At 42.9% G+C, this 12,709-nt stretch overlaps 1 protein-coding gene across 1 annotated transcript in view; it reads right to left on the reverse strand.

The window, feature by feature from the left end:
* Nucleotides 1–12,326, reverse strand: part of RORA (RAR related orphan receptor A) — a gene marked incomplete at its 5' end in the record, with an annotated part of 358,132 nt that extends 345,806 nt beyond the window's left edge. Inside the window, one exon of the mRNA XM_082061470.1 lies at nucleotides 12,158–12,326. Within this exon, the coding sequence (XP_081917596.1) occupies nucleotides 12,158–12,326 (169 nt within the window). The remainder of the gene's footprint in view (nucleotides 1–12,157) is intronic.
* Between the last annotated feature and the right edge of the window lie 383 nt (nucleotides 12,327–12,709).

Here is a 12,709-nt window from a genome sequence, read left to right on the forward strand (position 1 = left end):
AAAGGAAATGCCTAAGAAATCAAACCTTGAAGTACCTCGTATGGCACTTCAACAGCCCTCTGCTGCCAACTGACTCCACAGAGAGGTAGAGAACGGGTCAGCTCTCCTGCATCTCCTTCCTTTTTCTGTCCTCATGATTTGAAACTCAATGCATCTCAGCCTAAACCTCCATACACTGCAGTACATAAGCATTTCATGACTTCTCAGCCCTCATCATGACCTGAAGAGGCCCCAAAGGGCAACATTACTGATGTAGCAATACACTCTCTTGTTCCTTATTTCCACACAGGGAAATAAGAAAAGCTAATGAGAAAGCTACAGAAATAGGAACCAAGTCCAGAAAAAGTACAACATTCACTCTGACATCACACCATTGCTCTGCCCCCTCCAAATATTACAATAACATGTGATGTCTTCATTAAGCTATTGCTCGCAGTAATATATTCTTCATCTTAAGCACGTGTCATATCTGCAGTAATTTCATTATAGCTTCAGACTTTAAATGTGACAAATACCACACAGGTAGAAGAGTAGTTATCATATAAAGTGTCTTGGAACATTATGACAATAAGATTAGAGTAAGTCGGTAGAAATAAAATACTGTTGTAACTAAAATATATTCTACCCATAAGGGAGGAGGGATTGATACACAAGGCAGGAATTCAAGAGACAGAGTAACATGGATCCAGAATTTCACACACACCTCTGCAAAGCCATCACTTCACTTCACTGCTTTTTAAAGCAATTTCTCCTTCAAAACAAAACAAAAAAGGCAGCAAGTTGGTAGTAACCTCTAATATGATGATGTTTAGTGCTTTTCAGAACAGCCCAAAATTTGTCCCAAGATTGTCTACTAGAAACTAAATGTAGCCCTTTACTCACTGATAAGGTTTTGGAGAGGGAACTGCACAGCTGCCTAGGAAATTAATTTCAAAGGACAACAACAACAGGTATCTTTGTATAAACTAACAATCCCAAGCTCTTCCCCTTCATTTAAGGTACCAGGGAAAATAATATAAACCATTTTAAGAGAAGCTTGGAACTTATCTCACCATTTAGGTTTCAAAATGCATCTGCATCATAAAGACTCCTCACAATAGCCCCTGCTAGATCACAACCTTTTTAATTTTTTTTTATTACTATTTTTTTTATTTGCACTGTTCCTGGACCATAAAAACAGGCTTTCATTTTAATCTGCTTAATACACTGTGGGAAAAGGCTTCTAATTTCACAGCACTGAGATAAGACAAATAATTCATATAACACATTAGCGCAACATCTATGGCAAAAACATTTGGTCAGAGCTCATTGGAAACAATAGGGTTCTGAAGCAAATCTGTGAGAAGCAACTGCTTGAGATCCCACCGTGCACTAAAATACATTTTATTACATTCCATAGTAAAAACAAGATCACAGAATATAAATACATGAATTGTCCAGAGGCAATAAGGCAGTAAATCCCCCTCCCCTCAACAGGCATCGTAGCTTCCCCCACTACTCCAGTCCTTTTCTAAACGTGCTGTTTGTTTGGGGTTTTGTTTGGTTTGGTTTGCATTTTGTTTGTTTGTTGTTTGTTTTGGTTTGTGGTTTTTGTTTTGGTTTAGTTTTTTTCTTCACACTGTTCTTTGAATCAGTCATCTTTCCTCTGTGCCCTTTCATTACACTTCTTCCTTAAGTGCCACGTCTTTCTTTTACCGTTCATTATCCAAAACTACCCTGCTCCCCCTCTGGCTTCATTTACTTCCTTTCTGGGTTTGTTTTTACATTTTCTATTGCTGCCTTTCCAAAGCTGAGTTTGCTTCCAGTGTGTGTTCTGCTGTGTGAAGAGAAAAGCAATGCAACAAAATATTTTCAGTATCTTGGCACAAGTCCCCACCTCGTCACTTGTGATCATTTGCTCTCAAATCCCTAAAGACATTCTGCTTTGAATCTCTGTTGTGGAAAAGAAAAGAAAGGATACACGGAAGAAATTCAGAGGAGACTTGCCAATTGCAGAGATTTGTGGCAAGCTACTTCTTCAGTCTCTAAACTGTCCTGAAAACAACAGGACGGTGGACTTGGGAATGCCTGTCAGCCATCTCAGCACACGGCTGGAGCAGAGGAGCCCAACACTGCGACCAAGCACAGCCTGCTACATGGAAGCTCGTGGCTCTCCACAAACCCAGCTGCTCTGCTGAGCCTGGCTTCGTCCAGAATCTTTTGTCATCATCCCCTACAAGGTGAATGCTGTATGGGGGAGTGTTCTTTGGCAAACTGAAACCAAAGGATTTCAGTGACAGAACTCCTTGAGCCTGTTTCTGAGAGATACAAACGCTGCTGTGGAAAGTTAATGACTAGCTAGAGTTTTAGAAGAATTTTGCTTCCCTTCAAAAAGAAACATATATATATCTTCCCTCATTCTTTTGCATAGCCTTGGATATCACACTATTAGTCACACTAGAGCATCTCTGGGACATTGTTCACCTGGCCAACAACTAGCCAAAATCTAGAGAGATAAATACCAATAAGCCAGGCCACCTCAAAAGTCAGCTTGCTAGATTCTGTTCAAAAGTTCCTACTATTTGTTCCCCTTTCCCTCCCTTAGGATTTCAGCAATTGCAAAACAAAACTTTGAGGTTATTTTAGCGAACACATTCTATATACGGTGACATATAACCACAACTCAGGTCCCATACATGAGGAAATTCTTGCTTATGTCTTAACAGCTGTTCTTCAGTAAGGATATAAATCCTTCTCCAGCAACAGAGCCACAGGATGATCCTACAAACAAAATTATAGCAGGGTAACAACATATCTGCCAAATAATTACAACTACTCACCCAGGCCTAACTATCCTGAAAACAGTTAATTCATCTTTTCTCCCAAGTCATTTTCATTGGTATTAGAATTTTGTATTTTTCTTAAACAATCTCACAGTGCAGTTCAATCACTGGCAGTCCTCCCTTGATCTTTACTACACATACACCCCTAGCTCTGTACAGTGAAGTAGCATCACTGATATCAACAGAATCATTCACAACGCTTAGTATTAAACACACATACAAACTGTCACAGGATTAAGCCTTCTGCCAAGACAGCAGAACTCCAGCACAGCCAAGGGTGGCTTTTGTGCTGCTAACGTATGACTGACCTTGGTCTGACCTCTTGCAGGTTCATGTTCATGAAAATCAGACTACTTCAGATTTTAAAAATACACCTGCTGTTGGCAGAAAATAATATACTATTACAAACATTAAGAGTGTTGAATGGTAACAAACTCTGTAGAAATTACTTACCCACTTTTTTTTTTTTTTTAAAGACTCTGAGTATAAAAACTGGCTGGACATTGACAGATGGGCAAAAATGCTTAGAAACTGGAAGTACAACATCACTACATGTTTCTTCCTCCGTTATTCTTCCAAGCAGCAACCCCAGAAGGAGCTGCTTTTGCTAACAGACTTACTTTTACGTGTATTATCTCAGGAACACTATGACTCAACGTCAGATATTAATACTTCAGAGTCTATTTCATTAGAATTTTTAAAAAGCCTCTCTGTAACAACCCAGGCAGTAAAGAACCCTTCCTAACTTCTATAATGACAACACAAACGACTAACAAAACTTCTCTTGAAGATTATACAAATGAAGTATGATGCAGAGAGAGGAGTGTTTGATATGCCCTAGTTTCCTTTGAGAATGGTTTCATTTTATTTTATTTTTTAATATACACAGGATTTAGAAGATGCCTTATGCTGACAGTTTTTGACTTCAAGTAAAGTATTAACAAAAGCTGTATTTTAGCCTGTCTTATCAAATTTCAAGACTTCTTTCAAAAGAATAGTTTAAACCTTACCTTTCTGCCCTTAGTTAACAGATGCAATATAGCACAGCCCTCTAACTGATTTACATTTGGTACAGACTTTGGCTAAGTCATCTATCAGTTCATAAAGAAGCATTTTCTTCCCACCTCTACTTTTGAAGGGAAACTATGAGGGGAAATCCTACTTTAAAGTATTCTCACACTACCACAACAGGAAAAAAATAAAACCCATAATCTGTATTTCACAAGCCTTGGCCTCGGTTTTATCCTTGACTGTATCTAACAGACCTTGCTTCAGTGCCAAAACAGTCAAGCTCTACTAATACATAATTTAAGTCCTCCCCATAGTGTCTACAGTTTTGCATATATATATATATATATATACATATATATTTCAGAAGTGTATGGCATGCGCTTCTACATAACTATGGAAAAAAATTCCTCTCTCATATGTGAGGAGCTGGCAACACTATTGGATGCATACTTGACAGCACTTCAGCCAAATGGTCTACCTCTGTTTTGATTTCTTTCAGCTATATTTGAAAAGCCGGCTGCAGCTTTCTTGGCCACATATTCCCCATTCCCCACACAAACTGCCTCTTTGGAGGATCATGCCCTTTTTAAGGATTTTTATGCAAGTAATTAAAAAAAAAAGAGAAAAAAAAAAAAAAAAAAGGTGTGCGGGGCTCTCTGTTCAAATCCCTTCTAGGAATTCAGGAGTTTTAATTTCCATCACTGCTGTATATTAAACACATTCAATCCATTTGAACAGTTGCAGAACTAAAGCATACAGACATATTGTCAATTAATGCAGTAAACATCCCACAGTCTGTACAAAATGAAACCTTTAAAAAGAACAGCAGCACCACAGTTTTTCAGTCCGTGATCACTACACCTGCCTCATTAATCTCATGTACCCGTGTGAGGTAAATACATAGTACAACTACAAACTAAAAATCAATAAAACCTTTAAAAAGGTTTAATTTGATTCTACAAGGGAGGTTATCATAATCCAACTCTGCTTTCTCACATTCTGCTAGCAATTTCTCTCAGCTCAGTTTCAACCGCTAACTTTGTTCTCCATCTCGCTATCTATCATGCTGTTATAATGCCAGCTCAAATGCTGTTTGTAACAGCACAGCCATTTCTCAGAAGTTGCCAGCTCCATAGTGTGTTCCTTTAGAAGTGCATGGAAATTATTAGATTAAATTACAAATGAAAGACTCTGCAGTTGGTCGTGATTACTAGAACATTTATGTGTATTCGGTTGATCATGAATTTTAACTTTTAATCCTTTACAGATCTTATGTTTACGTTCCAGTTTGCGAGATTATAAGGAAAGTGAAATTGAAGACAACTGAAAAAAGCTGTATATTTTCCCCATACACCCCAATATCCTCGAAAGAACAGACTGCAACACCCACCTCTCCCGTCCCCTACTGGCTTAGTGCCCACAGGTGCCTTATAAGCATTTTTAGAACTTCTGCTGATAAGAGCACATTTCACATAGAGGAATGCAACTCGCTACTTAGAGAACACAGCTGTATAGGAACCTGCTTTACAAAGCAAGACCTGCAACATCACACTTGTCCCCCCTGGTTTGTAAGATTTCACATACCAGCATGGGACCAAACAATTAATACATCTGGAAATACCTGAAGAAAGCATTGATCATACCATAACTGGTGATCACAATAGGGTAAGCAGCAGGATCTTCGATTATCTCACTGCTGGGGGTATCATTTTCAGGAAGATATTTCAAACCAATTTCTTGACCATGCACCGCCACTGAAAATATCTAGTAATTTTCTACTGAAATAGAGCTGTTTGACCCAATTCCAATGCAGATAATTATATTATCTGTACCTAAAATCCCTCTGAGTGTTTCAATCAGGTATGGTATTCTTCACTTTCTGTTCTGATCTGCTTAGCATGGCTGAGCACCATTAAACAGCTGTCAGACTGCACACAAGAAGTGTCTGGATTTCAGTAATAAACACTATCGGGAACCATTTTGCTTAAAACACCTGGGGATCCTTTCAAATGAACAGTGCAATGAGGCTAAACTATAAGATTAAACTGCTGTAAAATAAGCCCCACAATTTCTTCATAAAAGTACACACCCTCATACATTCAGTCTCTGAAGAGCTCAGTTGTTGCCGAGAATGAAACATACCTAGATGAGACTTCAGATAAAAGTATGAAGAATAATTCAAGCCTTTACATTCAAGAAATTAGACAATTAACTCATGACATACAGCCCAAGCTATTCTCCTGTTTCTATCAGCACAGACCATCTACAACAGATAAGCTGAAGTGCTAAACAAACCGTGAGTCAGAGAACAGAGCTCAGTATTTAGTTTAGCTACCACAAAATGCAATACCGGCCTCTTCTTCACTTTCAGCCCAAGATTTTTAATAACCAACATTTCAAGAAGTAAGCAAACAAACATCACAAATGAAGTTAGAAGTGAGAAGATGCTTTCTAATCATCAGAACACTGGGGCCAAAAAAGCTAGCAACCCTTAAAATGAAGTTTGATCTGTTTATGACATGAATTGTGTAACATGGATCCAGTGACAGCAAGAGGATTTAGACTCTGCTCTGCAGGGTCATCCTCTCCATAACTATACAAATCTGTGCAGGTAAGGTGGCATGGACTGTCTGCCAGCCATCGGTATATAGCATATTAAAACAAATGGCTCTGTAAAATACATTTCCAGAATTGTTTATCAGGTTTACAAAGACTGCCTCAGCAATAGGTGAAACACAAGATACTTGAAAACAGAATGAGAGGGAGAGAAAACAAGACAGCAGAAATCCACATATAAAGTGTGGAAGCTTCCACGCATCCAAAAGTTTCTCCAACACCTTACCTGTAGGAAACTCCCCTTCCACCAAAGCCACAGAAATTCAGAAAACTAAAGAATCTCCCCGGCAAGCTCAGGTCTGACTGTAAGTGTATTGTGAATCAGCTCCACTTGAGAGGCAGCCACTGCTTTCCCCCCACAAAACCCTGCCCCAAAGAACTGAGATGACAGGAAGGCTTTGATGGTACAAGGCACCTACAGCTAAAAGGCCCAGGATGGACAGTCAGCTGAGGATGTGACAATTGCCTCAAAGTACAGAAACTGAAGGCCTTAAGTCACATATATTGTTCTTTTTTGACAGCTCCCTGTAAAGTCTGTGGGCCCAGCATTCCCCTTGCCCTGTCACACAAAATCACGCGACCGTGGCTGCTGCTGCCCCCACCACAGCCCCTTGGCTTCGTGTTCAGAAGCAAAGGAGCACAGAGTCTGCAAACAGCCCTTCAGCTACACAGCATGCATACTTGCCAGTGCATTTACATATACCTCCATTTGTTACTTATTTATTTACACCTCTACCCACAACTGTGTGTCACCAAAAACACGTTCTTAAAAATATTTTAGCGGAGAATGGATCACCTGTTCATGAATTAATGTCAAGAGTGATGCAGAGATAATTTAAAACTAGGTTGGGTTTTTCCTGTCCCCACTCTCTTCTTCGCTGCAATAGCTCTCGGGTTAAATCCACTGAGATCAATTGAGTCATTCCAGAAGTTTCCCAGCACACATTTTTATAGCTCAGAAAACAAAAAACAAACAAACAAAAAAAGACTACGAAAAGAGATGACCAAAAAAGACCACCTCACAAAGCTGAAATTGCCCTTTCCATTCAAACATAGTACTATACCCCAAACTGAAATTGTCAGAAAGCCCATTAATCTCAATTACAAAACATGTTCTTTATTTCCTAAAATTACAGCATTTGGTTCAACGATAACAGTATTTACATACTGGTTTATGAGCTCCTGAGATGTTTCTAAAGCAAATAAAATAAGAGAATAGGTTACAGTTTATTGAAATAAGAGAAGTGTATTGTTCCTAAGAGAACAACATACCACTGCTATTATTGCTCCTATGCTACAAACATTTAAAATAATGTTGTCCTTTAAAGGATTCAGAGCACATATCATTTACCAAAACAGGACTAAAGCAGTGATGCATGCAGAATAGCCCTCGATGACGAGAAAGGCAACCCAAAGAGCCTACAGAAAACATTCAAGATTATGAAATTCAAAGAGTCCTCCTGAAAATAATTAATGAAATTTTGCACCACAACTATGCTCCGTGAAATAGTCTAAACTAGTCTAGCAAGGAAGGATTTTCTTCAATAAAAGAACACAAACCTACTGATTTCATTATTAACAATGTCACATCTCTACTTGTGGACCATCACCCAGATTAAAACAAAACACAAAAAGCAAGCCTTCCCCAATCTATCAGTAGAGACAGATCAGGCTTAATAGATTAGAATAAATTCCAAAGGCTTCTGGAAAATACCAAATACTCACAGTACCTCAACAGAAAATAAACAAGTACCTACATACTTGCAGGTTTCCATTATTAAATAGGAAGCATCATAAAAATATTTACACACAGCATCTTCCAATGATATAAAAGCTGCTTTTATTTTTTTTTTTTTTTGGCAAGACTTTCTCCCTATTGACTTATCACTGAGACCAAGAGCTCAGTTCAAAAAAAAAAAAACCAACAAACAAACAAAAAAACCAAACAGATCATTTTTTATCAGATTAAAAGCTTTTTATATACTTTTCACTTTTAATGAGACAATAGTTGCCTATAAAATACAGTTTATTCAATTTTGACTATTTCTAAGGGGACGAGTAGAACATTAAGCCTTACACTGCAGCATGGAGAGAACTCCACGGATGTCAAAGCCCTCGAAGCGAAATGAACAGCACTTAACAGCCTCAGTGCAGGGCCAGAGCTGGGGAGTGAAGCATTCCTTCCACTAACCATGGCCAACCACAAACCCTTGTTGCACAACGCACACAGACTGAAATTCAACCTGCTGGACACCGGCTGCTCTTAGGAAAATTTTAATTAGTGTCAACAGTAAAAATATCCTTTTTGGGGAAAACCAGGTTTTTTATCCATTTCCTGCTTTTTCCATGTGTGGTGTCAACCTTCTAATGATCACTTTTGATATCAGACTGCAGGTAATTTTCTGAAACATGTAGGTGTGCATGCATTCTGATGTGTGCTAAATAAATCAGGTAACAATTCTCCATTTGAAAGGTGCTTTTGATAACTCCTAAATTGATGTTTTCAGTTTAGCATTCTACACAGCAACACAAACAGTATAGCCTTCACAAAATAAAAATCAAGTTACATAAGGATCTGGCACTCCAAACATGTATGTATATCAAGGAACAGGGTATTTTCAAATGCTAGCATTATAATAGCTAAAGCTTCGCTTGAGAATTTACTCCCCACTTCTTCATCAACAGCCTTTTCTACTATTTTGTTTTCTTCATTCCCTACGTAAACTGGTTATTATAAACTGTGAAGTATCAAAGCAGCTTTGCAGCAGGTACAGCTATGAAAATAAAGATACGAAACAAATATTTCTAGTGTTTTAAAAAGTTAAGACAAACAATAAGGATTTTTACACTTAGGAGAGGCATGTGCATATGTATGTGTATGAGTATTTATGTATCACTCCTCTGTACAGATTACACCAGAGTCCAGACCTGCCAGTTTACAACACACTGCAGAATCACAACCCAAACAGGCGATTCTTGAACTCAATACACAGTCAAACATATGAGCTTATAACGTAGCTGTTCTAAAAATAATTTCACCTATACTGGTCACACATTAAGGTCACACTGTTGATATAAAAAAGGGCCATATTAAAAAAAAAAAAAAAAAAGAAATGAAATTCTACTTCAATAGCCTTTCAAAAAAAAAGATAGAAGTCTATAGGGACACCTAACACCTAATCCATCAAGCCCTGATTTCAAGGAGACCAAAATGTTAATATTGTTATGTTTTCCTGCATGGTTCTGTATTTTCAGGTTTTAACTATGAGAAAGGCATAATCAGCTGATGTGTAGTGTGTAGGTCAATTTATTTCCAATACGCTAATTTATGCAACATTAGCACAGAATGCCAGCTCCAATTCTCTTACTGTTTGCACTCTAGGAGTAGACTTGTATTTTCTGCCAACTCCATTACATCATCCGAAAAACCCAAACATTTTTTTTCCAAATCCCTGCCACTCTTCCTTCTCCTCTCTTCCTTCCCAAGCCCTTCAAAACCACACGCCAGTTTCTGCCGTAAGCTTTATTTCACTTTAAAGACTGCACAGCCCCAGCACCCAGGAGCTCTCGCTATTGTGCTGCACACGGATGCCTCCATCACTGACCTTCGTTTCTTCATTCAGGCTGTTACATAACGCGGTGCCTGCTTGCGTGCGGCGAGTGTGAGCCTGTGCGAGTGCCAGCGTGTGCCGGACCCCCCCTTCCCTATTTAATCCCGGGGGAGGAGGGACATATGGGTCAGCAGGTTAGCAGTACCAAAGCCTAAACAATTCGGGACCGCGAAGAAAACACCCTCACCGCCAGAGCCGCCTGCTCTTCCCAAGCCCTCCTGCGCCCCCCCCGCCCCTTCCTTTTCGCATCCATACAGAAACGACAGCCGAGCGTTACATAATTAATGGGATCCCAAAGTCACCCCCTTCCCAAGCCCGCCGGAGCCCGCTGCCGGCTCCTGCCGCCGGCCCCGCTCCCCGGCAGCACCATCTGCCCGCGCCGCCGGAGCCCTCGGCCGGGAGAGCCGGAGCGGCGGCGGAGGGGGGGGGGCGTTGTGTAACACCCGCGAACTACAGCCGCTCCGCAAACATCCAGAAAACTCCCCGACAAATTAAGGAAATTTTCTCCAGTGTTTCTGATTAACCTCGTTACATAAGGCGCTTGCATTCCAAATCCACTCTCGCAAGCTCTAAATATACCCCGCGCAGCCAAAAGCTCCCTGTACACACGCCCGCGGCCACCCGGCCTCCTCCGGCCAAGCCCGCTCCTCCTCGCCTCGGCATCCGCCTAACTGCGCGCTCCCCGCTCGCAAATCGCCTCTAATTAAATGTTGCAGCGTGTGTCATCTCGATGGCTTTTACTGTACGCGGCTTCCCTGAGTGGGAAGCTGCCTGGGAAGGGGGGGTGTGGCCAAAAGGGGAAAAATACTGTAAAACACAAGCCAACACATGATCAGCCATATTCCAACCTACAACCAAAAATCCCTCCGTCCGAGGAGAGCCGCTCTCCCCACGGCCGGCGGTGGCCGGGCATCGCTGCCCCAGCCCCTGCGGCGGTCGCCGAGGGGGCTGCCGCTCCCGCCGGGCACGCACTTTTTCTCCGCCCGTCATTTCTTTCAACGGACGTGTGTATTATTACATAGCGTCGTTTAATTCATTTTTACCCATCACCGAGTGATTTTACCGAGCGGAGCCTCTCTAGCGCGCTCCCCCTCTTGCAGGAGCAACGCTTCATAAATTATTTACAAGTAATTAAAGCGGCAGCCTCCTCCCTCTCGCACGTCTCAGCAAACTCCGGCGGTGTTTGAAGCCGGCGCCCCTCACCAGCCCCGCTGCGCCCGGCTCCGCGCAGCCCTCCCGCCGCCGGGGCTCCATTCCCGCCGGGGCGGCGCGGGCACTGCCGAGCAGACGCCAAACTTCAACCGCCCTGAGCATCAGTGCTGACCCGCGCGATTAAAAGCCGCAATCTGAGGCCGGAGAGGGTTTGGCAGCGACAGAGAAGGGGGGCTCGTTTGTTTGTTAGCAGCGCGTTATTCGGGGGCCGAGGGAGAGTGAAAGAGAATCCAGGGGACTCTCTGCAAAGTTGTGCATCTTCAAGAAACAACAGCAGCTGCAAGATCATCCGCTCCGCGAGGGAATAATTTTTAGGACGCACTTAAATGAATTAAGGGAGAAGAGCACACAAGAGAGTGAACAAGTCACCCGCAAACCGCAAATCTCCTGTTTAATCACAGATCCTCCATTCACAACAAGCCACAGCACACCAGTTGAGAAACTGTCAAAAGGAGACAGACGAGGGGGAGAAAAAAAGGGAGGGAGGAAGGACACTGCAGCTTTAAAAGTTTGTTCCCTTGAATCCCAATACTCCTGCTGTTGCTTTATATATTTATAAAATTATGTAATTTCAGGGGCACAGTACCCATCCGGATACCACAGGCAATAAAGGAGAGAGATAGGAAAGGACCAAACACCGCTCAATATTTTCATTGCATTTGTCCCTCCTCCTGCAGCAATTAAAAGAAGCTATAAAAGTTTGCAAGGTTTTGCAGGGGGTAGAAGCGTGGCTTGTTTGCGTGCGCGGCTTCAACAAGCACGAGAAATAAACCAGGGGATCAAATTGCTGCATTTCCCCCTTCTCTCTTACCCCCCTCTTCCTATTCCCACCCACCCCCCGATCCCACTCCCCCGGCCCCCTCCCCCTTCCCCAAGTCTCCCTACCTCTGCTGCTGCTGCTGGAGTAGCTCTGTCTGCGGACGGGAGCCGGCGCATCGCTTTTCCGGGTAGGCTCCAGGTTCACCGGGGTGTCCCTGGCACCGGCGGCCGCCTCAGAGACGCTGCTGCCCGGCTCACTGGCTGCTGGATCGGGGGCTGCCGGAGCGGACTCCATGTTTTTCCCAATGTAGATCGCTTGGAGATGGCGAGCTCCTACACTCCCTCTATCTTCTGTTTCCAGCGCAACTCTATGGTAGGAAAGCAGAAGGGAGAGAGCGAGCGTGATCCAGATGGGATGTGAGCTTGCCTGGCTGTGACCACAAGCAGCGCTAGCGAGAGCTGCACACCCCCCCGCCCCCGCACCCCCCGCGCTCCGCCGCCAGCAGCGCGCCCCGCGCCCGCACCGCCGCCCTCCGGAGCGGCCCCAGGCGCGGGCCCCGGCCGGCCGCGCTGCGGCTGCGGGACAACCGGGCGGGCGCCTGCGGGGCGGCCGCGGAGCCCCTGCAGCCCCCGAGAGGGGCCGGGGGAAGAGAAGGTGCTGCCGTTGCCCAGGGCGGG

This window comes from Streptopelia decaocto (assembly GCF_964273445.1).
Source record: "Streptopelia decaocto genome assembly, chromosome: 9".
NCBI classification, from domain to species: Eukaryota; Metazoa; Chordata; class Aves; order Columbiformes; family Columbidae; genus Streptopelia; species Streptopelia decaocto.